Source organism: Drosophila obscura, unplaced genomic scaffold (genome assembly GCF_018151105.1).
Source record: "Drosophila obscura isolate BZ-5 IFL unplaced genomic scaffold, ASM1815110v1 contig_186, whole genome shotgun sequence".
Taxonomy (NCBI): Eukaryota; Metazoa; Arthropoda; class Insecta; order Diptera; family Drosophilidae; genus Drosophila; species Drosophila obscura.
The window spans coordinates 6243728-6268575 of record NW_024542774.1 but is presented as its reverse complement, the minus strand read 5'-3'; the positions used below and the strand labels follow the sequence as shown (position 1 = coordinate 6268575).

The window sequence follows — 24848 nt, the reverse complement described above, 5'->3', positions numbered from 1 at the left end:
AGCGCTGGGAAACAATCAAAAGTTGTCTAAGCAGCAGAAGGCAGAGAAGATGAACCAAACATGCAAACACAACACAACACGGCCCGGCCCGGCCCGGCCAGAGAGAAGCTACGCCTACGGGCAATGCAGCGCCCCGCCGTGCGGCGAAATAGTGCGGCGAATTGGCAGCACTGGCGCTGCCGATTGCTTTTACATTTCTTTTCTTTTGTTGCATGCCCACTAATCGGGGAGTATATTTTGTATTTGTTCGAGTGGTTCGATTGAGTGATATATATATTCCTCATTACGCTCTCAGATACACCGATCAAGATCAAAGACTTATTGCCCTTTTAAGGCTATATCTAAATATCTCGCCACTACCATTGCAAAGCTGTCCACTAACTGGAACTATAAGCTACTAAACCAGAGCTGCGGCGGGTATCTAATAGTCGAGATGTGTAAGGCAGAGTTCTTGGTTGTTTCTTTGGTACGTAGAAGTATCTCAGCGTGTCTGCGTGTGCACACTACAAACTAACATACTATTATTATTATACATAGTGGCGCTTCCTTTGGTGTTGTGTTGTTGTGACTTGCTTTGCTTTGTTTGAATTTGAAGTGTAGGCAATATTTCTCTTGAAGGCTTTCTTTGCTCACTTACCGCGCCGTGGCGCCGTCGTCAGTTCTATTCAGGCAGTGCCAACGGCAGCCCAGCCCATCGGTGGGCTCAATCGCAATCGCTCTCGCTCGCCATTTCCAATGTTCGTTTTTCGCGGCATTTCTGTGTAAATGATACTTTATTAGAGTTTACTCTGCTGCACAATTGAAACTAATTTAAATAGCAATTACATAAGGCTGGGACATCATTTATCCTGTACCAATCTGCCCGGGGGTTTAAGTCATTAAAAACGTTCCTTAAAGTGTGACCCCAGGCCGTAATGAGATGCAGGAAAAGTGCCTGTAATCCAGAAAAGTGTTTATAGTAGAGGGAAAATTTTGCGCAAAAACCAACTTACAGGCAGAGGCACAGGCACAGGGCCGGCACGCGTCATGGCCATAACACAACACGCCGGTCTAGTCACTTCCTGTGAGCCAAAGTGTGTCACCGAAATTCGAGTAGCGCCACATAAAATGTAGGTTAAATATTAGGCAAAGGAAAATCAATGCGAAGAATGGCACTCATTCACACCTGCCCCATCCCATCCCATCCCATTCCAACCCGTCGCTGTGCCTGTTCTCAAGCGGCCTACGTCATGCCACAAAATAAAACTACAATTTGCCTACCGCGTACCCCCACCAAGCAGTTCCATCCAATATTCGCAGTATCTGTATGAAAATAGAGAGAGGGAGAGCAATTAAAACATCATGTTCAGCTGATAGCTGGTGTCTGCTGGCTGCTGGCAGCCAGCCCCAACATCTTCGGGCGGTCCTCAAGTGCAGTCACTAATGCGGCAATTTACAACATGCAATCCAATCCAATGCAAAACCATAGCCGTAGCCGTAGCGTAGCCATTGCCATAACACCACACCATCCATCTCCCAGCCATAAGCCCGAAGACTGTTGAGCGCTCATCAAGTTCTGCTCTCGTTAGCGTTGGCTTAACGGCCTGGGGAGTTGGATGTGGAGTTGGATATGGATGTGGAGTTGGAGTGCTTGATGTGGTGTTGCATTCCGATTGCATGGGGTTTATCAGCGCGGCACACGCAGCTATTTATAGGATGCAAAATGGAGTGAAATGGCATTAGAAAATATACTCGTACAAATAATAATAATAATAATTACTATTTTCGCCACAGTTTTGGCAGTGCAAATCGGAAAGTTGGGAGCAAAACGGCAGGCAGTTGGCGGTGGCTTTTTCCTTTCAGTTGCCCACGGTCGCCCGCGTCGCGTGTACTGACTGACTGTCTCACTGACATTGCAATGGCCGGAAGGTCTGGTCTGTTCTCTTCTGTTCTGTTCCAAGCTCAAGAATATTTATGCATTGTGTGCGAGTGATTTTCGAATACGAATACGAATACGAGTGTTTCTCTGTTGCTTTTGAATAAACAGTTTTTGGCGTCTGTTGGTGGTTCTGTTGCAGCCAAAACGAAGCGAAACGAAGCGAAGGACAAACAAAATATAGCAAAGTATCCTGCGTAATCCTTTGACATGGCCAGAAGAATGGACAAGGACTCATAGTAGGCGAGAGAGGGATCGATCGAACGACCGTACCAATGTCAAATCATGCAGCAGACCCTCTCGTACTCATCATCATCGCCATCGCCATCCCCATCCCCGATGCCAACGCCAGCCGGAACACCACACACCCCAGCGACCACCCATGCCCCCACCCACACCCATCCACGACCCGGTTCAACAGGCAGCGATCCCAACAACAGGTTCCAGCCGGCCATCATTCCGGTTGACTACAGCTACCACACCCACACCCACCCACACCCACACCACCAGCAGCACTCCCACGCCCACACGAGCATGGCCCCCTCGACGTACACATCCACACAGAGCTTCATACGCCAGCCGACGGCCAGCACAGTCCTGGAGCTGGGCTCGGAGCGGGACTCTCAGCCATACAGCAGTCTCTTCGGGGATCCCGTGCCCCCGCCCACGCAGGTGGAGGAGTACTTCGGTACGGCGGCCTTTGAGACGCTGCGATCTGCTTCGCTGGAGATGCCCAGCTCGGAGGAGGATGCCCTTGTGGCCGCCGTGGCCCTAAATGCGCTGATGGGCAACGAGGCGCGGCTCAGGCAGAGGATCTTCTCGAACATTCCCTACACGAGAACACCCCGGGCATCGCTCATTCCGCACCTGCAGCCGCCCGATATCCAGATCCTGCCCAACTCCAGCGGCGGCTCGAGCTCCGAACAGCTGGGCTCGCCCAACTATCGACTCCTGGCGCCGGACGACATCCTCAATAAGCCGGACATGTACGACCTGGCCAACCCCAGTGAGGAGTCGCAGTACATGCCACGCTCCGACTTCGATCGCGAGGAGGAGCGAACACAGACGCCCAGCCGTACGGCGGGCAAGCAGAGTGTCTCCACCATGACCTCAGAGGAGCATCACCAGGGGTAAGAGCCCATCCCATCCCGTCCATCGGTCAATGCATTATTGTCTGTCTTTCTATCCGTTGCAGTTTGCTGAGCGACTCCTACGCGGGCAGGGACTGGTTCCGACCTGCTGCCCAGCACTTTCCGGAGTTCACGCGCATCCCCAAGCTGCGGCCCAGCTCGAAGAACATCATGTCCATGAAGCAGGAGGAGGTGCCGCTCTCCCCGCTGGCCACGATGATCCAGGACATGAACAGCTCCAGCAGCGGAGGCGAGGAGCGGCTGGCCACCGGGCTCAGCGAGCAGCAGTCAGCGATGCAGGACATGGACGTCATACTCTCACCGAAGCACTACCTGGAGCAGCAGCTGGAACGGATGAGTGCGGTGAGCGAGCGGCAGCTGCTCGAGGACTACAGCCCGCCGACGCCGCCACCCGCTGACCCGCCTCCTTGCCACCACCACCAGAGAAGCTGCAGAGACACGGAGGCGAGTGTCGGCTCATGCCCAGCCCCACCCCCAATGAACCGGGAAATGTCCCCGATCATCATGAAGGACTCCATCTCCGTGGGCGGGGACTATCGGTAAGTGGGAAAGACACCCTCTCCCTCTCCTGGGCAGCTCTAATTTCTGACTCTCTCCGTCCAGCGTGGAGCAACCACGGCCACACAAGAAGACTGCATTTACCATCCTCACAGTGCGCTCGCCGCAACCGCAACCGTCGCCGGCGTACAGCCCCGCCAGGAGAGCCGCCGCCACCGCCGCCAGGAGGCACGCTTCCATACAGTCGACATCGACTACCTCATCCATGGCCACCAAGCCGCCGATCCTGCCGCGTCGCAAGACTCCCAGCGACTCCCGACTGCCTGAGCTGCCGGGATCATCCCTGGCCTACTCGCCGTATCCCAGCACCAGCCACCAGCAGCCCCAGTCGCATCCACTCCACACAGCCGATGACTCGCCACGGCCCTCGGTGCAGTTCAACATGAGTGGGCGCCACAGTCGCAGCAAGCTGGCGACTCCCTCCAAGGGCATCCTCCAGCAGCGGGACTCGCTCACCTCCTCCATAGACACGTACACGCCGCGGGCCCAGCGACGCGGCTCCATGGGCATCAGCCTGCCGCAGCAGCTGTCGCATGGGTACGGGCAGCGGATCAAGAGCATGGAGAGCCTGCCGCTGATAGCCGATCCCTATCGCAGCGCCATTCCGCGGCTGCACTACTCCGCCATGGACCTGGGCAAGGAAGCGGCCGTCTTTCCGCCGGGCGGACTGCCACGCCCACTGAAGCCAAACCACAACCCCACGCGAAAGCAGCGCGGACTCCTGAAGGTGATCAACCGGGAGGAGGCGCTCGCCCACATCCCTCCTCGCTCTAACTGGTGCAGCCTGGATGACCTGGCCCTGGCACCGAGTCCACGGTCATCCTTTGACCCCGGCCACGCGCAGGCTCGTCGTCGTTCCAGCTCCACCTCGCCGGAGCGAAGGAGCTCCACCCAAACGGCCTCGGACCGACGCAGCTCCAACCTGAGCAGCATAACCGCCACCACCTCGGACTTTAGCTTCCGCCGCCCATCGCTCGCCACACTGCCAGCGTCGCGGCTGCGTCGCAAGTCGGTGCAGGCGCCAATCCCAGGGCGCAGCCCGCGACGACAGTCCGTCCACCAGAGGGACCCAAAGCCACCGCCGCATGCGAAGCACGGAAAGATCGCAAAGCCCAGCAGCTTGTCCCCGATCCTCGGCACTCCCAACAAGGACAGCAGCTCCGGGCAGAGTCCCACCCACGGATCCTCGCTGATTGGGCGCCGAGGATCCCCGCAGATTGGCCACCATGCAGCCTCGATGATGGGGCACGCTGGAGACGCTGCCGACACCCAGTCCGAGGTGTCCACGCGTCGGGACTCGCTCTCCCGCATTCCGATTCGCAGTCAGCCTGGCTCCCGAGTAGAATCTCGTTCCAGCTCGCCGTCGAAGGAATTTGTGGCCACGATTCCAACCGCTTCGGGGCGCACCTCACGGGCAAGCACGAGTCGCTCGCCCTCTCGGGCGATGGTCCACAGCAGGACGCCGTCACGGGAGAGTGCGCGACCCGGAGAGTCGCGATCTGTGTCCAGGGGGCCGCCCTCCAGGCCAAGTTCTCGCATGGAGCAGGCCCGGGAGCAGGCCAACTCCCGCAGCAACTCACGGGCCAACTCCCGATTGAGCATAAACTCCTCGCTGCGATCCTCCAGCGTCTCGCCCATCACCATGGCCAGGAACAGGAGCATACGGGGAACCACGCCGCAACCCGGTCGCAAGAAGTCCATCTCATTGAGTCCAGCCAGCGGCATGCTGGGGCGTCGAAAGTCCATCAGTCCGGCGGCCACCACACAGGCTCGACGGATGTCCGTGTCCATTCGGGGGAAGCCAGAGATACCGGAGACTTTGTCGCGTCGCAACTCCCGCTCCCGCATCCCCACACGACAGTCCGACAAGATGGGGTCCAAGTCGCCGCCGTCATCATCCAAGCAGCGTTCAAAGTCGCCCAAGAAGACCAAGGGAGCGCCGGCAACGACACCCAAGGCAGCCAGAGCGGGCAAAGTGCCGCCAAAAGGAAGCCCCAAGGCAAAGCCCACACCCAAGCAACCTGCAAGTGCCAAACCCAAGTCCAGGACAGAATCTGTGAGAGCTGTGAAGGCCGCGGAGCGGACACCAGTTGTCAGAAGGGAACAGGGAACGGGGAAAAGGCCAGCCCCCAAGGCGCCATCCTCCACACTCACCGCAGCGAAGGATGCGAAAGCCGAGAAGGGAAAGCAGCCAGCAGCCAAGAGCAGTGGACAGGGACAACCAGTGGCTCCGCCGCGCACCAAATCCCAGCAGATGAAAGCCAAGCCACCTGGAGGAGCGGCGACAACGGAGACCAAGCGACCGCCCGCACCCACGGCCAGCAAATCCCAGGGGAATGTACACGAAAAAGGTGCCAATGGAGGGGATGCAGCAGCAGCACCAGCAGCAAACATGACTCCACTGGCTGCCCAGGTGGGCAGCGCGGTGCTCCAGGCAGCCGAAGCCGTTCCGGCGGTGACGAGCGAGGTGACCGTCCCCTCTACGCCAGCAGAGAGGCGCCGAGGCCAAGGCGTGAACATGACCAAGCTGGTGCGGATGAGCTCCCGGCTGAGCATGCTCAGCCAAAAGAGTCGTGCGGACTCGCCGCAGAATCGAAAGGTGGCCACAGTGCCAGAGATCGCGCACGAAACCGAAGGTGAGATTCCAAACTGAATGCTCGCCCAGACCCAAGCTATGATTATCTCTTCGTATTGTTTCCTTGCAGAGGCCACGAGTCCCGCTGCTCGGATGAAGTCCAATGATGCTGGCGGTCTGCCGGCCGCCATTCTGGAAAAGTCACAGAAAACGCTCGAGAACATACAGAAGACCGTCACGGAGGCCACCGATGAGATCCACAAGACCATCAGCGAGAACCTCACCGATCTGAAGACTCTGGAGAACGACATGGGCCTCACTGGAGATGCCCCTGCCTCTGCCGCTCCCACTCCCACCTCTGGCTCGATGCCGGCCAAGCCAGGCGACTCCGAGTCACGGACAGGGACAGCGGATGGGGGCAATGCTGCCCAGAGCTCGGCGGAGCAGGCAAAGTCTCCGTTTCCGCCCACACAGCCCATCGAGGCGGCCGTCTCTGTGGTGCACCCCCCAAATGAGCGGGCAACGATATCCAGTGTGCCCGAGGTGGAGTGCGAGAGCTCCGACCTGCCCACAGTTCTGGACGTGTCCGAGTCGGATCTGGGCGGCCATGTGATGCCAACGCCCGAGAACGGAGCGGACTTCAAGGTGGACGCCAAGCGACGCTCTCCGGACGGACAGGGCGGCTCCGCGGCGGGTAGTGGTGGCATGGCAAAGTGAGTAGCGGGGAAACCCTCTTGGAAAACTTATTAATATTGGTGGAAACACCATGAATATTCATGGGCCTAGCCCCACGAGGATCTGTCCTGCCTTGTGTGGAATTTTTGGGCGGGAAGGCTAACGGACAGTACTAATTTTTTGCCTCGACCGTAGAGTCTCCACGTAAGGAGCTGGACAAGGCTTGCAGCGCCTGGCCAGTCGTCAATTTACATACAGGAAACCCCCAACAACGGCAACAGCCAAAGCAACAGCAACAACATCTTAGAGTGCCGTGTGGGCTGGCGCTGGTGCTGCCTGTCGTGGTGGTTCGGTCGGGCACAGGTCCGTCAAGCCACTCATAAGTGCGTCAATAAATTTTGAACACAACACGAAGTGGGGGTCTATGGAACGGCTGGGGGTTCGGGAGCCCACACCAGACGACCGCCTTTGAGGAAATCCGTTCCCTACCTTGTCGTCGTCGGTCGGTCGTCAGGTCGGTCGCAGTCGGCGAAGGTAACGATGTCCTTCACTGCATTGTTTTTCCAGCCAACCGATATGCCCGGATCCTTGTGTGTGTGTGCCATGCGAGACCCCAAGAAAACGTGTGACCGACCCATTACAGTGGGCACCCTGACCCATGGACTCGCTGGTAGAAATGAGCGACGCTGTCCACTCCAGGGTAGCCCCACCGTACGGGCATGGTATAGCGTGCATATCGCACGGAGCTAAAAGTATTTTCGCAACACGACTTAAGTTTCTTGCCGCAATAACAAATCAGTTTCGGCCGGACAATCGCGCTAACCGCAGCCAAGCTCCCGTGAGGCGACTCCCGACGCTCTACTCTCAAAAACCCCAATAGACCCATAGACCCATAGAGAGTGCCTGTGAATTTCCCACATTTAATCCGAGAAACAATTCAGTTAATTTGCAAAAATGCTGAACGAAACGAGCAAGAATTCGGTTATATATACGGTGGATCTGACGCAGGACTCGTTCATAGATGGCGATAAGTATTTCTTTAGGTAACGTAAGCTCAAGGAGCATTAGCTTCCAGATTCCTATTCCTATTATACTTAATCGTCTGCCATCAGTGGGCATAGCTGTGGCATAGTTCGTCAACTGAACGCACCGACGACGACCTTGCCGATTAATTTAAATACGAAAACTGGCAACTAAATGCGAAGAAAGTTTCTTTCATTCCGATTGTTGTCACTCTGCCACGAGTACTCCAAGCTCGAAGTTTTGTTGGATTCCATACGATTCCGCTCAGCGCGGGTCAAATAAATTACCGACCTCCAAATTGCGTTTGGTCGTTGGCTCGTGCACAACGGAATTAAAGGCGTTCGAAGCCCCAAAAACATATACTACATGGCTGCCCATACAATATAAATTTTACGTTCTTTGGGCCTATGCAAATTGTGTAAGCGACCCGAAGGGATTCTCGTGTTTTGAGTTGACATTTCGGGTGAGCGAATTACCTTCACAAAAGGTTCTTTAGAGGAGGATAAAAAGCAGATAGAGCTGCAATAATATATTGGACTACAAAGTGTTACATCTGCATAATCCATCCATCATCCATCAGATGTGTTAATGCTTTCCATGCGAATGAGTATGAGTAATTTATACACATACAACGGGCGGAAGTACTTCAGGAGTATCCCATAAACTTGAACTTTGGCTCCGCAGCTCTGCTAACAACTTTCCAATCATACAGCACTTCCGGCTCTTGGCACCTTGCCAAGCCCTGAAGCCATAAAAGCTTATATCCGGTCCTGGCTACCAGTCAAGGCTAGCATGCGGAGACCGCGGACAAGCGACTAATAAGTATTTATGAGGCTATTTAAAATCTATTCTTCTCCCACCAGAACCAGCAGCCAAGAGTTCCTGGAAGACAAGGACAATAATGCCAATAAGAAGGGATTGTGTCGCTGCTGTTCCTCACTGTTCATGCCCTGTCGTCGCAGTCGCTGCTCCCGCTGCTGTTTTCGACGAGAACGGAACACCTCGGCCGAGGATCAACCTGTGCTATGGAGTGCTAACAGTAGTGCCACAACCGCCACCAATGTCCAAGTGATTGATGAGACCAAGCCGAAGAAGAAAAAGGTGACGGACTGGCTCAAGTCGAGCTGCTGCCGGAGCTGCCGGAAGAAGCCCCCGCCCGGGGACACTGACAAGCCGGAACCGCCGAGCGTGAAGCAGGAGGCCACTATGAGTACGGGACCAAAACGTGGAGGCAAGTGCGGCCTCTGTTTGAGCAAGGTGTTCTGCTGTCGCTCGGTGAACAAAGTGGACGACACGGGTAATGAAACCGAGCTGAAGAAGTGCTGCTTCTGCATACCATATCGGAGGAACCGCAGCAAGCCCAAAGGTAGCTCCGTTTCCTGGCGGGATCAGGATCCAGAGCTTGGCATCAAGCCCACTGACACATCGGTTCTTGAAGGTGCTTCGGAGGCGTCAATGACATCTGCAGCTGCCGATGCAACGGCTCCAATAGCGAAAGAGTAAGTCTGCCAGACCATCCATACTTCTATTCCTGATGCCATTTACATTAAAGGGGCTGCTGCAAGCGTTTCTGGCTAATGATGCTCTGCTGTCGCAAGAAGCCGCGTCGCGAATCGAATGCTCGCCGCCAGAGCATCAGAGCCCCGCCGCCCAGTGAGGCAAGTGGCTGATACTCTCTGATCTGATCTTTGCTTACAGCACTCAATAATTCCATTTCCCGCACGTAGGACACACGCCGGAAGCTGCACAACGATCTCGTGGAACACGCATCCAAAATGAAGGGCGCCATTCCTGTGCTGCCGCTGTATTTGGCTTGGTTCTGTGCCTTCTGTAACGTCGTCTTTCCAGGCTTAGGTGGGTTTGCCACAAGTGCAGCTTACTGAACAAATCACTTCTAAGATCTCCTGCTATATAGGCACGCTGCTGTCGGGACTCCTCTGCCTGTGTGTGGGCATTCCGCGATTCTCACAATACGACAGCGCCCGGGCTCGGATCGGATCCTTCATAATCAACATTATTGTGGCAGTGTCGCAGTTCTGCTGTGTACTCTTCTGCTTCGTGGGCTGGGGCTGGTCCATCTGGTGGGGTACTATTATGCTGAAATGTGCAAGTAAGTGTGATGATTCGCTGTCTAACCATTGGAGAGCAAACTTCACCAAAGATTCCCTCCGAATTGCAGAGAAACTGAGCAAGATCAAAAAGGTGGAACGGCTGGAACTGGAGGAGGAACAACGCCAGGCCCAACTGGCGGCCACTGCGGCCGGTGAGACTGAGCCGGCGAAGACATAGTAATCCAGTCCACCACGACACATTCCAAGGACGTGATTTTTTTATACAATTGTGTACATACATACCTTTGTACAAAACTGTAGATTCCACAGACACGTGCACTTCCAAATGTACTTCCATGATAAGTAAAGTGGAACAATACTTCCTTTGAACAGAACTTAACTACATAAATGTATACATATCTATGTATTAAAATCATTAAACTTCCACTTAAAATAACAAGAGTTTTTTCGGTGGAAAGGCAAAACCATAGATTCTATACAACATGAATATAAATCTATAAATCGCATGAATGAGACCCCACAAAATGGCCAAATGAGTGCGGATGAAATGTTGATTCCTGCAGTGTGGAGTCCTTGGCCGAACCCGCATTGTTGGACACTTTTCCACCAACCAAATTCAATTTTCTATGCACAGCTAAGACAAAAGAAAAAATGTGCACAAGAAGATCCTTAAAAAAAAAAAAAGACGACCCAAAAAATGAATGTCAATGAGCAGAAAGAAACGGAGTACTCCAACTTTATCACTCCCTCTCTCTCTCTTTGCCTTTGTCTTTGTCTCAATCTCCTCGCATTACCAATTTGAATAAAATATGAGATTTTTATTATATGGCAATGAACCCACCTCCTCCTGCTCCTGCTCCTGCTACTGCTCCTCCTCTCGAGCTCTTCTAATGACCAGCCAATGCATTGGCTAGATAATGGCAGGGTCCAGTTTGCTCTGCCCACCCATGCCGGGGCATAATATAGTTATTTTATGCAAGTTTCTGTTGGAATAACCTGGGAATACAGCAAAAAGGGCAGGGGTAGAGTTAAAGAGGGCATATCCATTTATTTAAATGATTTTAAATTTGTTAAATTTATAATACATATTTGCCAATGAGTATGCCAATTAAGATGAAGAAAAATAAGTTTAGTATAGTTCTATTTAAGCGTTTGAACGCATTATTCCATTGCATCAATCTCGCCCGAAAGACTTGAAGGTCTTCCCATTCCTCTCTATTATAATCTTTCAACTCTCTCAAATTTCGTTTTGGGCCCATTCTAGACTAAACGTACACAGAGTTAAATCAACTTTATAGTTCAGGGTTAATGGCTATTACCTTTCGATTTTCTTATTCACTTTTCCTTTTTTTTTTTTTGCTTTGTATTATTTGAGATCCGTTCTGCTTCTGCTTCAGATTTGATTTATATATATATTTTCTATATCTATTGCTGCTTAGCTCTTGGCCTGCTTTGACAATTTCCATATAATGTAGATGGGTAGCAATAGGTATCAAAAAGTCGCCACTTCTGCCTGCTGGCCATCCGTTATGGTTCCTCTTCTGCCCCTGGGGGCTCACCTTCTCTCACTCCCTCACAGGGCGAGGCGATGGCTTTTGGGGAGCGAGAAGAGAAGGGGTCTCTCATTAACGCTTCGTGTTTGGGTTTCAGTGGCTTTTCTTTGCTGAGTTTTTAAATTTCCATCTGACCCCTGCAAATTTGCAATTTTAATTAAGAGTGCAAAGTGCAAAGTGCAAAGTTTTATTGCTTGATTGGCATTAGAAACAATTGAATTAGGCGATGGCTGTACAGCAATAGAAACACCCTCAATGGCGGAAAAATATCAGGCACGGAAAAGCACACGAAAATGGTGCTGTAAGCGGGTACAAATAAAATAAATATGTACATATAGTAACACCTTCTAAAGCTAAGGCCTGCTCCTTCTAAGGCTTAGACCTGCCTCCTTTTAAGGCTTAGACCTGCTCTTTCTACGGTTTAGACCTGCGCTTCTTTTAAGGCTTAAACTTGCTCCATTCTCCTCCTTCTAAGGCTCAGGTCCTGCTGCTGCTGCACTCTCCTCCTCCTATCAACAATTTCGCCAGGGCTGTAAAATAACAAACAGCTACCAGCAAAATGACGTCACATTCCGGTAAACACTTACATTTTGGCCGTTTTTGTTTGAACCTCATTCTAAAAATTAACCAATCCTGTACAAAATTGATTGAGGAATTGGAAAAAAATATTTGTTTCGGGCTGAGAGGGCTAACTAGCTAGTAATATTAAACCGAATATAAAAATCGAGAAATATCAACGCATCTTGTCGTGTCCGTCAGTATATTTACGGTATATTTTGATAATAACAAGGTAGATTTCGGTATATTTCTGAGGGTCAGGCGGTATATTTGATCGATAAAATCGCGGTCACACTGTTTGATTTTCTTTTCGACGGCGTTCATTAAAAAAAAACACGACGTGTTTATTTCAGCTGTATAGAGATGTCGCACCTTGTAAAGATGGAAAATGGCCAGAGCCAGACGATACAGGAGATGCTGGGATGCATTGAACGGTAAGCTTGGGCCTCCGCCACCGACTTTTGTTCAACAAATAAACACATGCACATAACCTCGCTTTCTGGCCACAGCTACAACCCAGACCATTTGAAGACTCTGGAGGCGTACATTCAGGACCAGGCCAAAAACAATACCTACGACCTGGAGGCCAACCTGGCCGTTCTCAAGCTGTACCAGTTCAATCCGCACATGCTCAACTTTGAGATCACATACACGATTCTGTTGAAATCGCTGACAAATCTGCCGCACACGGACTTCGTTATGGCCAAGTGTCTGCTGTTGCCGCAGCAGATGAAGGACGAAAACATTCAGACCATTATCGATCTGGCCGATATACTGGAGCGTGCCGACTTTACCCTGTTCTGGCAACGCGCTGAGGTCAACCGAACCATGTTCCGTCACATCAGCGGCTTCCATGATTCCATTCGCAAGTTTGTCTGCCATGTTGTGGGCATCACCTTCCAGACCATCAAGAAGGATTTGCTGAAGGAGCTTCTGGGCGGCATTGAGGACTCGACACTGGAGAGCTGGATCAAGCGCAATGGATGGAAGCACCAGGGTTCGACTGGTCTGGTTGTAATAGCCATGCAGGACGACAAAATCAAGACGAAAAATATTACAGAGAAGATCGAGTTCGAGAACGTTGGCGCACTGATGGCACAGTGCCTCTAGGTTTCGCTCTACATTCATAGTTTTGTCTAAATTTCTACGAAAAGTACATAATACAAACGAAAAATAAAACGCCTGGCCCCTAATACAGCTAACTAGTTGGTTTTATTCAGAGATACACGCGAAGTAAACGCTTTAACTTACAAAACTATTTTCCCTAGACGCACACACATTACAGAACTAATAATTACTTAACCTGATTATGACTGTTTTTTGAACTTTTTCAATATGGGAAATATCTTGTCGAAGGCGTCGTATATCTCCTGTCGAACTTTTGCGCCCGTCAACACCACTTTCCCCGAGACGAAGATGAGGAGCACAATGCGCGGACGCACCATACGATAGATAAGACCTGGGAAGAGCTCAGGTTCGTAGCTGCTGAAGTTGCAATGCGTCAGCACCAGGCCCTCCAGTCTAATGGGAAACTTAACATCGCACGAGCCAACCATGTTTTGAATCTTGAAATCGAGGAATTTTGCCTGCAACCAAAGCATTATGATATGTTCTCTAGATCCAAAATAGATTCGTACTCACCGGAAATCCCAGCTTCTGTATAATGCGCGCGTATTTTCGCGCTGCGAGCCTGGAGTCGTCTTCGCTTTTGGCGCCGGTGCATACCATTTTGCCGGAGCTGAAGATCAGGGCTGTGGTGCGTGGCTCACGGATACGCATGATGACGGCAGCAAAACGTTTTGGGTTGTACTCGGCGTTTCTTGCATGCAGTGCAATCTTTTTCAGATCCAGCTTGCAGCACAAATTCACTGTGGACACAATATTTTGAAGCTGAGGAACTATTCCGGGGTCTGCAGAGCCAGGCGTTGCAGGCGTCATGGGCGTAGCTGGGCCCATGGTCTGGTGTATGTTGCTGAGGGAGTCTCCGCCCGCCCCAGCGCCAGACGCACTGCGCTCACTCATGGGAATCATGTGGGACATCATGCTCTGTGGGGTCTGTGGTTGCATCAGAGACTGCGGTGTACTGCCCCCGGCAGGTTGTCCCTGGTGCTGTTGCTGCTGCTGCTGCTGATATGACGTTGAGGGTGGATAGCTCTGCATTTGTTTGTGAGCCAAGGGCAATGATGGTTCGTGGCCAAAAAGTCCACTGCCGCCGGTCGTAGCGATGCTGGCATCTGGTTGCTGCTGTTGTCCAGCCGCCGGTACTGGGGCGGATATTACAGATTCTGGCTGTGGTATTGCCGGAGGATGATAAACGGGATTCGCTATAATCTGTTGATCCGCCTCCATCTGATGCAGCGGCGTTCCAATGCTCGGAATGGAGAAGTTTGGACTGAGCATTTGATCCATGTTGCTGGCTATTTCTAAGGACGGGCAGATGCGTATTCGATTAACGTGAGGCGTAGAGACACAAATATGGTTTCCAAGTCAAATTAAATGCTATATTTACACTTCTGTCCTGCGTGTTAACAATATAGCCGCGTTCTTCGTCTGAAATAGCCGTCAAGTGTTGATAAAATATACCGCCTGACCCTCAGAAATATACCGAAATATACCTTCTCATTTCCAAAATATACCGTGCATATACCGAGGGAAATACGAACTTAACCCCCCTTCTATTTAAACAGTTGAACACCTTGCGTTTAATCGCGGAAAATAATATTATTTGTATATGCTTCTTGTAGTTTCATCTTTCCTCTTTACTTACAACAAATATTGCCACAATATCTTACACTTGAAATACGTAACAAAATTTTTAAGTTTTATAATATTCGTGCGTAAATTGTAATACCCATTGATCGACAATGGGCTAAGCTGTCCATGATCGGAAATCAAATTCCTCGATTTTGATATTCGCTTTAAAATTACTAGCAAGCTAAAACTCTTTGCATTGAACATATAATTTTATCCGATTGATGAATCAATTTTCCACAAGATTGGCTTGTTTTCAGCACTAATTTTTATTGGATTATTTATAAAACAAGGTTTAAATGGATAACAAAAAATAAAACGTAAGTGGGAATGTAATGTAACGTTTCTGGGAATGGAATTACATGTTTTTTGACAACTTGCTGCTTTTCAGCCGGTAGTATCGAAATCTTTTACCCATATCCAATATCTTAATCTATATTTGTAATTAATATGAACGCATAAACATGACCGGGATGATTGCCAAGCCGGAGGTGATGGCCCAAGCCAGGCCTTTTGCGGTTGATGCTTCTGACTGGGAGTGAGAGTGAGTGTAGGTATTTCCATGTTCATCTGTGTACTCATGTCTTCCACTTGAGGGCGAGTTCTGGAATGTGCCACCCACGCCAGGCACATTGTAGGGTCCTTCGTTCTGGCCGCGTATGTAAATCCCATTTTCCGGGCTGCCAAACTGATGCGGTCCATTCCTGCCGTCATAATTCTGCTGCGCACTTGCCGCTGCGTGGGAATCGGAATAATGAAAAAACAATCACGCCAAGCCTGAGGTCACTGGAGCTCACCGGCAAACAGCACGATGGCAGCAACGATACAGATGACAACGAAAGATCTCATGGTGGAATGCAGCAGCTTCAGTTACAGCGCCCAACTTGAACTGAGAGCTGTTTTCGCGAAAATCTATTTATATGGTGCAATTAAATTACGTAGGAAGAGAGCGCGAGAGCCTATCTTGCGGCAATTAAGCTGAGAATGGGTGATATCAGATGTCATATGTCATGTACAGATATACTTACTTACATATGTACATACATAACTTAACTTTCAGGTACACAACACTTGAAAATAACCATTTCTTTACGCCATCAATATTTAAAAAGAAACCGAGGATCACCCTATTACACATTCACATGGGAACCAATATATAAATATCATTTTGCGCATGCTTTTCGAGAGCCAATGTAATTTTTAATTTTCGTACAATACTTTGGGAGAGAAAGCGCATTGTATATACACATATGTACATACTTAGTATATAGCTATTTATGCATATATAGAAATTGGCAACCGTTATATAATAAACACTCAAAATTAAAAGCAAAAGCCATTCGATTTGAGTTTCCCATCAGGCCTGTAACAGCATTATGTTTTAAAAAATTACTATAAATTAAGATAAAAATAAATTTGTATCCTAATGGAGACGATATTTCAGTTCTTCCGCACCAATTATGTGTTGGCCAACTGCGAGAATGCCATCATCAAGAAGGCATTCTCGTTGAATCTCTCCCACTACCAAATTTCGGAGGCTCCCGAAATAATTGGCCAATGCGAAAGTTTGATGAAGCTCTTTCTGAATCAGAACAAACTAACAAAGGTAAGTGCCAAGCGCTGAATTCATTCGGTGGCAACACGTACAGATAATCGAATTTACAGATTCCATCTACCATTACCCATCTGGTGCGGTTGCAAGTTCTCACCTTGGACTACAATAAGCTGGAAGAATTTCCGCAGGCCATCTGTCAGCTGGTGCAACTGAAGTTCCTCAACATCAGCTGCAACAACATCAGCCGCCTGCCCCCGGAATTGGGCTATCTAACCCAGCTGGAGGCCTTCTGGTGCAACAACACGGGGCTGCTGGAGCTACCGTCAGAGATCGGAAGCTGCGAACGTCTGGAGACACTGGGAGTGCGCGGAAATCCCCTGACAAAGCTACCCTCGTCGGTGGGCTCACTCGCCTCACTGCGCTGGTTCACGGCCGAAGGTTGTCAGCTGAGCGAGGTACCACTCTCATTCGCATTGTTGGGCAGCTTGGTGCACCTCAATCTGAGAGGCAATCGTCTCACACGGATCCCGGGCGTGCTGGTGGCAATGGAGAAGTTGAGATTCGTGTTCCTCAACGAGAACATAATCGACAAACTGCCCACACGCTTCCAATTGCAAGAGCTACGTTTTCTGGACATGCTGAACTTGAAGAGGAATCCAATTTGTCTACATCACGACTTGCAGGTTATCGCAGTGGTACGTTGATAATTGTAAATTTAAACTGAACAGCGAATAACTCGATTTTACAGCGTCAAACAAACATCTACATGGACCTGCCGGAGCACCTAGTTGATGCCGCCGAGGAGCTAGCTGCCTCTTGTCCAAACAGGGATCAGCATCAGGACGAACAGCCCGGGACTGATGACACGGAGACGTCGGACTGGGCTAACAGTGCGCGAACCAGCCAACTGGACACCACGGACGAGAGCTCGTTGGAGAATAAACTAGAAGATGTCGGCATTATGTTGCCGGCGATGTCGCGTTATATCACGTCCTTTTGAAGTTTTGAAGTATGAACTTGTCAGTATTACACAGCACGCATAAATGTGTTATTTATTGTTTAGATTTGTGTGTTTGTACATGCACCTTAAACAACATATCGTACCGCTCGAAATGCACTTTGGGCTCCAGCCGGTAGGGGAACAGGAAACAATACGATTTGGTTGAGTAGGAAATGGTGCCAATATGACAGGTGTTTTTGTATGTAAACGCATTAACTTGACATATTCTTCATGAGCTCCTCGTCCTGCATGGACATGGCCGTCAGCTTCTTGCCAATCTTCTCATGAATGTCCAGATACTTGGCCACACAGCGGTCGATGCAGACCATCTCACCCTTTCCTGCAACAATACGGATCATATTTAGCCAGAGCGCTTACGAAACGCATTTCCTGCCACACTCACCCAATTCTGACTCCGAATAGCGCGGTGGTATACACTTCTTGTGGCATACATTTGTCATGCGGTTATATAAATCGGACATCATTTCAATTTCCATTTCTTGCATGAGCTGTACTTTGGCCTGGTCGGCCGGGCTGATCTGGGACATATCCATGGTGTGTAGTGCTGCTTTTAATTGATGGTTAACTAAATATTTTCGACCTTAGTCAAAACGCCTGTCAGAAGAAGCAGAGTAGTTGTAGTCGCCGTGGTTTGCTTTTCTCATGCGTTCACGCACTCGCATGCTCTCGTAACGCCGGCTATCAACGGATTGCTTGGACAGCACAAAAGCGTACACTCCACCAGCGGTTAGAATTCCCCTAATCGGTCAAGACTTCCAGTTAGAATTCAGAAGATGGAAAATTACACAATTTTTTTCTACAAACCAACAAACAGCAATTCGTCCAGCGTTTCCTAACGTCATAACTATACCAATCTATCGATATATACTTTTGGTTGATATATTTGTAGGTGATAGTTTTTTTTGACAGCCGAAAATATTTATATGACTACTTTTGTGGTATCAACGAAACTAATTTTCAGAGTTTCAATGCTTTTGACACAGTTTTTTTGTTCTTTCACGTCGTTATATCAGATATACCGATCTGATTCTACCTATCGATGCACAGGGTAGCTTGCAACAAAAATATCGATACGTTGGTGCGGCTAGCGGGTTTGGTAACACTGCAACTTCATTTATCTTATTTCGTAATTTAGGCCATATATCAAAGAATTAAGATAAGATCAAGAGCACACACCTTCTCAAATGACTTCGCAAATCTACAGCCAAAAGAAGTTCATACCCACGCCGCCGGAGAAGGGCTCCTTTCCACTGGATCACGAGGGCCTCTGCAAGAAGCAATTTCTTCAATACGCGAGCTGCCTGCGGCGTAACGCCCAGGACACGAGCCAGTGCCGCGAGGACGCCCAAAACTATCTTGCTTGTCGCATGGACAACAATCTTATGGAAAAAACCGAATGGTCAAAGTTGGGCTTTCACGACAAGAAACCGGCGACGGAGGAAGACAAGCAACAATGAAACCCGAACGCAATGTGATTATAGCAGCCACAGGTAGCGTGGCTACCATCAAGTTAGCACAAATGATAGCAGAACTCTCCGATGAGCGGCTGCCCTACAAATTCCACCTGAAAGTTCTCATCACCGAGGCAGCCAAACACTTCTTCGAGCTGGAGCAAATACCCGAGAACGGTAGGTGGCCTCTAAGATAACTGGTCTGGCTTATGCCTTTAATACTCTGCCATTTCAGTACCTATTCTCCATAATCGCGATGAGTGGTTGGGCTGGAACCACCGCGGCGATCCCGTGCTGCACATTGAACTGGGAAAGTGGGCCGATCTGATGGTGATTGCTCCACTCAGCGCAAATTCCCTGTCCAAAATTTCCACCGTAAGATGAAGAATATTCCTTGGTAACCTTTTGTAAACATACCTATCTCCGTGTCTATTGCAGGGGATTTGCGACAACCTTGTGATGTGCGTGGTGCGTGCTTGGAATCTGGAGAAGCCCCTGCTCTTTGCGCCGGCCATGAATACGCGCATGTACGATCACCCCATCACGAAGGAGCAGATCGATAAGCTGGTGAGCTGGGGCTACAAGCAGATTCCCTGCATATCCAAGACACTAATGTGTGGCGACACGGGCAATGGGGCCATGGCAGAAGTGCCCACAATTGTTGAAGCGGTGGTGGCTGCCTTTCAGTTGGACAACTAATTGTTAAATATTTCTAATTAAGGTCGGGCGATGCGAACAGAGCAAACACCCGAATTGTTGTTCACACAATGTTTATATATCGCAGAATATTTTGTTACAATAATTAGACAAATACTATAATTGGCTACGCCTTACAGATCCACCACCTGCATGTTCTCCATGGAGTTGTTGGCCGAGTGGTTGATCAGGGCCTTCTCCGAGTCGGTGAGATTGATGAACTTGTGCTTGGTCTTCAGCTCCTGCTGTATGGAGGATAGCAAATCGGGTGAACAGCGTCCTATCTTTGTGCTCCTACCCTCTCCGTTCACGCTCTTCTGTTCTGGCAATTCGGGACCGCCCGTCACCTCAAGCTTCGGCTCCACTATGGTCTCCATTTGGAGGGAGTGACCCTTGCGACGCATTCGCTTCGAGCCGCGTGTGATGAGCACCACGGCAGGCGACTCATACGGCAAGGCCTGTATGACTGTCTGCAGCAGTTTTGGGGCTGTCTCTGGAGTCTTGGGATTGCCAATTACCACATCCGCTTGCAGGGCACTGCGGGCACGCTCTCGCTCCTCTTCGCGTTCCCGAGCTGCATTCTTGCGCATCAGTTGACGGGCTCGTTTCTTGAGAATGGCCTGCGCATTGGGATAATAGGCAATCACCTCGTTCAGGTCCGACTTGGACAGCACAAACAGGTTGGAGTAGCCCTTGGATCGCACATCGGCCGTACGACGATCGGCTCCGTTGATGCCCAGCAAGCTGATCTCCCCAAACACCGAGCCTTCGGTGAGGGTGGCCAGAACCACGTCGCTGTTTGGACCGCCCATTACCTGGACCTGGCCCAGCTTCACAATGTACATCTCGCGGCCGACCTCGCCTTTGCGGCACACAAAGTCCTTGGGCAGAAAGGTGACTGCGCGCAGTTTCAAAACCAGATCCCTCAGCAACGCTTCTTCGCAATCCGCAAAGAGCTGTACCTTGGACAGGGTATGGATGTGCACGGAGATGGCGATGTCTGTCTTCAGATTGATGGGCAGCGCATCAAGTATATTGGATTCATCTGGGAGGAAATGGGAGAGTCAGAAAGGAGGATTACGGGCAGGAGGATATATAGCCACCCAAAGTACGCTGCTGCTCCCAGGTGAACTGGAACCACATCTTGACCCTTGACTGCACCTCATGGGACAGATTCAAGCGTCGCATGTACTCCAGCGTCTCATCCTCCAGTTGACGGTACTCGTGCCTGTTCCTGGTGGCCGTGGATATGATGTCCCGTATCTGTCCGATCAGCAGGGCGAATACAAAGACGCCCATCAGCCAGGCCACCGTCATGAAGACGTACTCCCCCTGGCGCTCCGGCTTCGGATTCTTTCCTATAGATGTGGCCGTCTTGGTGGCAAAGGCAAAGCATCGCACATACGGATGTCCCTTGCCACTGAAGACCCAGCGGTTCTTGCCCAAGCCCTGATAGTCACTGTAGGCATAGTACAGGGCAGCCGTGATGTGGATCATATAGAGCATATAGGTGAGGGTCTTGGCCACGCGAACCTACATATACCGACAGACGCACTCCGTAAGATAAGTGGATGACAATGGGATTAGCGAAGTGATAACTTACAAAATGCGGCGATGATATCACCCGATCCAGCAGCCGAAACACTTCCCAGAAGCTTTGTATCTTAAAGAATCGAGGGAAGCGCAACCACACTGCGCCCGTTCCCAGCCTCAGGTAGAACAGCTCCAGGGGCAGCAGAGCCAAAAGATCCAACTGTTTGAGAGTTCTATGAGGTTGGGTTTTGTATGGGTAAATGGATTATGACGCACCTTAAACTGCAGCTTCCGCATGTAGTTCTTCCTCGTGAGGTTCTTGTTCTTCACCCAGAAGCCCTCGAAGAGGTACATAACTCGGTGCTTGAAGAAGACCACGTCCAGCAGATAGACAATGTCCGCACAGAAGTCGCAGGCCAGCCAGATGTTGGTGTTCTCCTTGGTCTGAAAGGGAAATGAGGCGCGCAGCGGTATGACCCAGGCGTTGTAGAGGAAGGACAGCGACACCACACACAGCCACGAGATGTAGATCTTCCCCTGTGGATCCAGCGTGCGCTCGTCGTTGTTGGCGCCGCACAGGCTGGAGCAGAGCCACACATTTGAGCGAGGAGTGTCGGCCTCAAAGAGTCGTCCGCGATGTGGCGAAGAGCCCGCCGGCACCAGACGCACCTTGTGCTCCGGCGAGGGATGCAGGCTCTTGGTGCTAGCATGCAGGGCCGTGGGCGGTGGCGAGGGCGTGCTGGCGTTACTGGACGAGGGCGTCGGCGGCAGCTCAATGCGGGACTTGACCTTGTTGGCGCGCGCCGTGAAGCGTCGCACCAGGTATCGGACTTGGTCGCGCAGGAACTGCTGGCCCTGCGAATCCAGGCTGTCGGCGCTGCTCGGCTTGCGATGATGCTCCTGCTCCTGCGCGCGATCCAATTCCGGCTCCACCACGGCCACAATCTCGCTCTCGTTGATGGAGGGCGAACGCAGGCGGCGCACATTGTGATCGTCGTTCTGTAGCTCCGGCGACTCGTTGTAGCAGATCTGCACGTCCTGTTCGTCTTCGTCCTCCTCCTGGATGGCCTGGGATTCCTCTGCCGGTTGGTCACACGACTCCAGAGGCAACACAACTTGTCCCGTGGCCGCTGCCAGCTCTTCGGCTCGCTGCACTGCCACCGGATCGGGCACTGGCATGGGCACCATACCAGGCAGGGGCGTCATCTCAAAGTTGTCCGACTGTAGGATGCGTCTCACGCTGTCCGGACTTACCAGCGGCTTCTCGTGCTTCAGTATGTGCTTGACCAGGGCGTGGGTGGCTCCGATATTGCTCTGCTGCTCGGCGGCGTCCACACAGCCAATCCTACCGTTACGGAAGTACAGCCGGGAGTGATAGAACCGGGGACTGCTTGGGCGCTGGCGACGCTGCGGTGCCTTGTAGGCATTGATCTTGTAGGTGATCCGCTTGACGGGACTCGGGGTCTTGTTCTCCTTGTCGCCTCGCCGGCTCTGCGCTTGGAGCTGCACCTGAACCTGCTCCTTCTCCAGCTCGTTCTCGCGCTGCATCATTTGCTCTGTGGCCGTGACAAACTGTTCGATCTCCTGGATGTCCTTGGAAATCTCCTCCAGGCTGCGCCGCACCTGGGCCTCCTTTTCGCCCGGACTCGAGTAGCGTCGCACGCTCTCCGGCTGCCGGTTGATCACATTCCGCATAAAGGCGTGCCGCTCCAGAGTATCGCAGAACTTGGGCTCAGCCGGAACCCGCTTGGACCTGCCGGATTCATAGCCGGAGCTGGTGGTGGGCGTCGACGTTGGAGAGGTCGCCATACGCTTGAGATGCGAGTGTGCCTTCTGTAGATGGAAGTCGTCGTACGAAAAGTTCTCCAAAATGTTGGGCGATGACTTCAGCAGCGATGCATTCGCCTCCAGTTCGAGCTCCTCGCTGTGCTGCTGGTTCAGCTGTGAATGAAGCGAGCACTCGGTTGATTCGATGGCCAACAGCTCGTCTCGAGGCGAACCAGCACGCACATCCAATAAAAACAACTCCCGGTGCTGTGGCTCGCATGTGCCTCGCATGGTAATTGCCCCGAGACGCCCGCACATTTAACTTTGTTTCCACTGGCAATACCTCATCTATCAATGTACTGTACTATATATATATATGTATTTATATCTAACTGTTGGTTGTTGTTTGTTGTGGTTGAAGCGCGTGCCACTAGCGGCTGAACGCGGGTTCGCGTACCCTTGCCTTGAACCCTAGTCCTAGTCTTTGGGGTCAAAGTTTAAACGCTCCCTGCTGAAAGCATTCTAAAACTAACGCTGCTCTGTGTAGTTATCCCAATGAAGAGCAAGTAGCTCTTCATCCTCTATTACTTGGAGTCCTTCCTCAAGCAGAGTCAACAGATATCTCACAATTAGAAAAGGATTTCACAGCTATAAATATATCTCACTGATAGAGTAACGGATATCTTCGTCAAGTTAGCTGCACGAATGACTGTATCTTATGGGTACATATGTATGCAGCTCAAAGGTAATTTCTTCTAATTAGAAATGAAGTTCCTGAATCTTTTCTCCATAGAATATTAACCCCTGGAACCCTTCCCCAATCGAGTAGAACAACTTCTCCAACTTTCCAGTTAACTCAGAGTATCTGAGCCTGGCCTTTTCGCGCGTTTACTCTGAGTAACTCAACTTGACCTCTTCGCGCGTGTACGAAAATATCCACAACATTTAGCTTACCATGCGAAAGCGTCCCATGCTGGACATTATGGTGGATTGCCAGCGAGCAAGTTCAGTGTCAGCGGTGGGAGGGAGGGTTCAGGGTCGTTTGCCTTCCTTCTGAAAGGAGAGAGAGAGATACGTGCTAAATTGCGTTTTGCACAGGGCGTATGATTAATTTGCTGAATAGAGACACGCAAAACGAAGTGCACTGCACCAGGTACCATAGACTGCTATCTACTATCCATATGCTACGCAGTATTGATTTTTCCAGCTGCTGCAACTATTGGTTTTATTTGCTGATTGACTTTTTCCTTTTGTTGCTCAGCATGTGATTTAAAGGCATCCCAACAGGTGGTTGAAATCGTATTGCAACTTTTAGAGTCAAAGATTTTTTCTGGTCTGCACTGATTGGTCCTTAAACTTATAAATTCCTTAATTGCATTTCATAACTTGCATGGAAACTCACTTGCCGAAAGGCACTGGGATAGGGATTAGCTGTTGTGGATAATTCTCGATCTCAGACAAAAAGAGTCGCCTGTCGCCACTGAAGGAGAAGATGAACTGGACAACGAAGTGCCCTGCACTATGCCAAAATAAAATCAGCGCAGGCGCTCTGCTTCCTGCTCCACTCGAAGTACAGTGGAACCAAACGTATGTAGAAATTAAGTTTACATTTAAAAGTCTATTATATGCGGTGGAATCTTGTAAACTGTAAGCTGGATATCATCAGCAACTAATTTGAGTTTAGTTTATTTTAATATTCTTTTTACTTTGCGTATATTTTCTTTGTGTTACCAAAACTCTCTTAGCCCTTAACAAGTAAAGCTTCAATGAAACTTTCGGTTAATAAAGCTTGACCCCTCAAAGCTCTTCCTTTCTAATAAACAAAACAACCCACCCACCGATTCATGAACCTCCAAAATATAAACAAATACTGATTACTGATTATTTTTTTTACAGGTTTTTTTTATATATTTTTGTTGGTTTGAAATAATATTCCATTCAGCTCTACATTTACAATTACATAATTGTAATTATTTTTAATTTTTTGTTTTTGT

At 50.3% G+C, this 24848-nt stretch overlaps 10 protein-coding genes and 1 long non-coding RNA gene across 14 annotated transcripts; 5 read left to right on the top strand and 6 right to left on the bottom strand.

Annotated features, from left to right (window-relative positions):
* The first annotated feature begins 1994 nt into the window (after nt 1-1994).
* Nucleotides 1995-10343, top strand: LOC111074499 (protein stum). Of its 2 annotated transcripts, XM_022367300.2 has the most exons (9): nt 1995-3045; nt 3111-3605; nt 3670-6260; nt 6330-6912; nt 8761-9396; nt 9450-9555; nt 9625-9751; nt 9813-10007; nt 10077-10343. In XM_022367300.2, the coding sequence occupies exons 1-9, from the start codon at nt 2201-2203 to the stop codon at nt 10184-10186; spliced, it is 5688 nt and encodes a 1895-aa protein (XP_022222992.2). In that variant the 5' UTR covers nt 1995-2200; the 3' UTR covers nt 10187-10343. The 2 variants fall into 2 exon arrangements, with proteins under 2 accessions (XP_022222992.2, XP_022222993.2); XM_022367301.2 differs by lacking the exons at nt 1995-3045; nt 3111-3605; nt 3670-6260; nt 6330-6912 and adding an exon at nt 7696-7917.
* Nucleotides 10344-10998: 655 nt separating this feature from the next.
* On the bottom strand, nt 10999-12239 carry LOC111074515. 3 transcript variants are annotated; one of them, XR_002607820.2, is made up of 4 exons: nt 12110-12239; nt 11867-12070; nt 11289-11659; nt 10999-11234 (listed from the first exon to the last, which is right to left on the bottom strand). It is a non-coding gene; the product is annotated as an uncharacterized LOC111074515 (long non-coding RNA). The 3 variants fall into 3 exon arrangements; XR_002607821.2 differs by having other exon boundaries at nt 11867-12052; XR_002607822.2 differs by lacking the exon at nt 11867-12070 and having other exon boundaries at nt 12110-12234.
* Nucleotides 12240-12372: 133 nt separating this feature from the next.
* On the top strand, nt 12373-13282 carry LOC111074524 (eukaryotic translation initiation factor 3 subunit K). Its single transcript, XM_022367325.2, has 2 exons — nt 12373-12514; nt 12590-13282. The coding sequence occupies exons 1-2, from the start codon at nt 12444-12446 to the stop codon at nt 13188-13190; spliced, it is 672 nt and encodes a 223-aa protein (XP_022223017.1). The 5' UTR covers nt 12373-12443; the 3' UTR covers nt 13191-13282.
* LOC111074521 (TATA-box-binding protein) lies at nt 13276-14688 on the bottom strand. Its single transcript, XM_022367321.2, has 3 exons — nt 14590-14688; nt 13722-14503; nt 13276-13666 (listed from the first exon to the last, which is right to left on the bottom strand). The coding sequence occupies exons 2-3, from the start codon at nt 14487-14489 to the stop codon at nt 13388-13390; spliced, it is 1047 nt and encodes a 348-aa protein (XP_022223013.1). The 5' UTR covers nt 14490-14503; nt 14590-14688; the 3' UTR covers nt 13276-13387.
* A 409-nt stretch (nt 14689-15097) lies between these two features.
* LOC111074527 (immune-induced peptides) lies at nt 15098-15740 on the bottom strand. Its single transcript, XM_022367329.2, has 2 exons — nt 15629-15740; nt 15098-15566 (listed from the first exon to the last, which is right to left on the bottom strand). Exons 1-2 carry the CDS (start codon nt 15678-15680, stop codon nt 15277-15279), a joined length of 342 nt encoding a protein of 113 aa, XP_022223021.1. The 5' UTR covers nt 15681-15740; the 3' UTR covers nt 15098-15276.
* Nucleotides 15741-16160: 420 nt separating this feature from the next.
* Nucleotides 16161-17448, top strand: LOC111074522 (plant intracellular Ras-group-related LRR protein 7). The gene is made up of 3 exons (XM_022367322.2): nt 16161-16437; nt 16497-17081; nt 17135-17448. The coding sequence occupies exons 1-3, from the start codon at nt 16258-16260 to the stop codon at nt 17384-17386; spliced, it is 1017 nt and encodes a 338-aa protein (XP_022223014.2). The 5' UTR covers nt 16161-16257; the 3' UTR covers nt 17387-17448.
* LOC111074529 (mitochondrial import inner membrane translocase subunit Tim10) lies at nt 17407-17940 on the bottom strand. Its single transcript, XM_022367331.2, has 2 exons — nt 17790-17940; nt 17407-17726 (listed from the first exon to the last, which is right to left on the bottom strand). The coding sequence occupies exons 1-2, from the start codon at nt 17938-17940 to the stop codon at nt 17599-17601; spliced, it is 279 nt and encodes a 92-aa protein (XP_022223023.1). The 3' UTR covers nt 17407-17598.
* Nucleotides 17887-18320, bottom strand: LOC111074532. The gene is made up of 2 exons (XM_022367333.2): nt 18212-18320; nt 17887-18145 (listed from the first exon to the last, which is right to left on the bottom strand). The coding sequence occupies exons 1-2, from the start codon at nt 18247-18249 to the stop codon at nt 17989-17991; spliced, it is 195 nt and encodes a 64-aa protein (XP_022223025.1). The 5' UTR covers nt 18250-18320; the 3' UTR covers nt 17887-17988.
* A 95-nt stretch (nt 18321-18415) lies between these two features.
* LOC111074531 (cytochrome c oxidase assembly protein COX19) lies at nt 18416-18956 on the top strand. The gene has a single exon (XM_022367332.2). The coding sequence runs from the start codon at nt 18592-18594 to the stop codon at nt 18862-18864; it is 273 nt and encodes a 90-aa protein (XP_022223024.2). The 5' UTR covers nt 18416-18591; the 3' UTR covers nt 18865-18956.
* On the top strand, nt 18861-19699 carry LOC111074525 (phosphopantothenoylcysteine decarboxylase). Its single transcript, XM_022367326.2, has 3 exons — nt 18861-19035; nt 19094-19233; nt 19297-19699. The coding sequence occupies exons 1-3, from the start codon at nt 18861-18863 to the stop codon at nt 19555-19557; spliced, it is 576 nt and encodes a 191-aa protein (XP_022223018.1). The 3' UTR covers nt 19558-19699.
* Nucleotides 19602-24366, bottom strand: LOC111074520 (cyclic nucleotide-gated cation channel beta-1). The gene is made up of 6 exons (XM_022367320.2): nt 24257-24366; nt 23809-23907; nt 21364-23028; nt 21158-21307; nt 20658-21087; nt 19602-20599 (listed from the first exon to the last, which is right to left on the bottom strand). Exons 2-6 carry the CDS (start codon nt 23833-23835, stop codon nt 19689-19691), a joined length of 3183 nt encoding a protein of 1060 aa, XP_022223012.2. The 5' UTR covers nt 23836-23907; nt 24257-24366; the 3' UTR covers nt 19602-19688.
* Nucleotides 24367-24848: the final 482 nt, after the last annotated feature.

What these genes read in the sequence shown, in the direction of transcription:
- LOC111074522 (XM_022367322.2), top strand. Translation starts at nt 16,258, where the DNA reads ATGGAGACGATATTTCAGTTCTTCCGCACCAATTATGTGTTGGCCAAC. An exon ending in ATCAGAACAAACTAACAAAG is followed by an intron (nt 16,438 to 16,496) that starts GTAAGTGCCAAG and finishes TCGAATTTACAG; the next exon opens with ATTCCATCTACCATTACCCA. An exon ending in ACTTGCAGGTTATCGCAGTG is followed by an intron (nt 17,082 to 17,134) that starts GTACGTTGATAA and finishes TCGATTTTACAG; the next exon opens with CGTCAAACAAACATCTACAT.
- LOC111074527 (XM_022367329.2), bottom strand. Translation starts at nt 15,680, where the DNA reads ATGAGATCTTTCGTTGTCATCTGTATCGTTGCTGCCATCGTGCTGTTT. An exon ending in TGCCATCGTGCTGTTTGCCG is followed by an intron (nt 15,567 to 15,628) that starts GTGAGCTCCAGT and finishes ATTCCCACGCAG; the next exon opens with CGGCAAGTGCGCAGCAGAAT.
- LOC111074532 (XM_022367333.2), bottom strand. Translation starts at nt 18,249, where the DNA reads ATGACGTTAGGAAACGCTGGACGAATTGCTGTTTGTTG. An exon ending in GGACGAATTGCTGTTTGTTG is followed by an intron (nt 18,146 to 18,211) that starts GTTTGTAGAAAA and finishes TTGACCGATTAG; the next exon opens with GGGAATTCTAACCGCTGGTG.
- LOC111074531 (XM_022367332.2), top strand. Translation starts at nt 18,592, where the DNA reads ATGACTTCGCAAATCTACAGCCAAAAGAAGTTCATACCCACGCCGCCG.
- LOC111074525 (XM_022367326.2), top strand. Translation starts at nt 18,861, where the DNA reads ATGAAACCCGAACGCAATGTGATTATAGCAGCCACAGGTAGCGTGGCT. An exon ending in GGAGCAAATACCCGAGAACG is followed by an intron (nt 19,036 to 19,093) that starts GTAGGTGGCCTC and finishes CTGCCATTTCAG; the next exon opens with TACCTATTCTCCATAATCGC. An exon ending in CCCTGTCCAAAATTTCCACC is followed by an intron (nt 19,234 to 19,296) that starts GTAAGATGAAGA and finishes TGTCTATTGCAG; the next exon opens with GGGATTTGCGACAACCTTGT.
- LOC111074499 (XM_022367300.2), top strand. Translation starts at nt 2,201, where the DNA reads ATGCAGCAGACCCTCTCGTACTCATCATCATCGCCATCGCCATCCCCA. An exon ending in GGTAGTGGTGGCATGGCAAA is followed by an intron (nt 6,913 to 8,760) that starts GTGAGTAGCGGG and finishes TTCTCCCACCAG; the next exon opens with AACCAGCAGCCAAGAGTTCC. An exon ending in CGTCGTCTTTCCAGGCTTAG is followed by an intron (nt 9,752 to 9,812) that starts GTGGGTTTGCCA and finishes CCTGCTATATAG; the next exon opens with GCACGCTGCTGTCGGGACTC.
- LOC111074529 (XM_022367331.2), bottom strand. Translation starts at nt 17,940, where the DNA reads ATGGATATGTCCCAGATCAGCCCGGCCGACCAGGCCAAAGTACAGCTC. An exon ending in CTATTCGGAGTCAGAATTGG is followed by an intron (nt 17,727 to 17,789) that starts GTGAGTGTGGCA and finishes GTATTGTTGCAG; the next exon opens with GAAAGGGTGAGATGGTCTGC.
- LOC111074524 (XM_022367325.2), top strand. Translation starts at nt 12,444, where the DNA reads ATGTCGCACCTTGTAAAGATGGAAAATGGCCAGAGCCAGACGATACAG. An exon ending in ATGCTGGGATGCATTGAACG is followed by an intron (nt 12,515 to 12,589) that starts GTAAGCTTGGGC and finishes TTCTGGCCACAG; the next exon opens with CTACAACCCAGACCATTTGA.
- LOC111074520 (XM_022367320.2), bottom strand. Translation starts at nt 23,835, where the DNA reads ATGTCCAGCATGGGACGCTTTCGCATG. An exon ending in GCATGGGACGCTTTCGCATG is followed by an intron (nt 23,029 to 23,808) that starts GTAAGCTAAATG and finishes CTTCATTCACAG; the next exon opens with CTGAACCAGCAGCACAGCGA. An exon ending in GGAGCAGCAGCGTACTTTGG is followed by an intron (nt 20,600 to 20,657) that starts GTGGCTATATAT and finishes ATTTCCTCCCAG; the next exon opens with ATGAATCCAATATACTTGAT.
- LOC111074521 (XM_022367321.2), bottom strand. Translation starts at nt 14,489, where the DNA reads ATGGATCAAATGCTCAGTCCAAACTTCTCCATTCCGAGCATTGGAACG. An exon ending in TACAGAAGCTGGGATTTCCG is followed by an intron (nt 13,667 to 13,721) that starts GTGAGTACGAAT and finishes CTTTGGTTGCAG; the next exon opens with GCAAAATTCCTCGATTTCAA.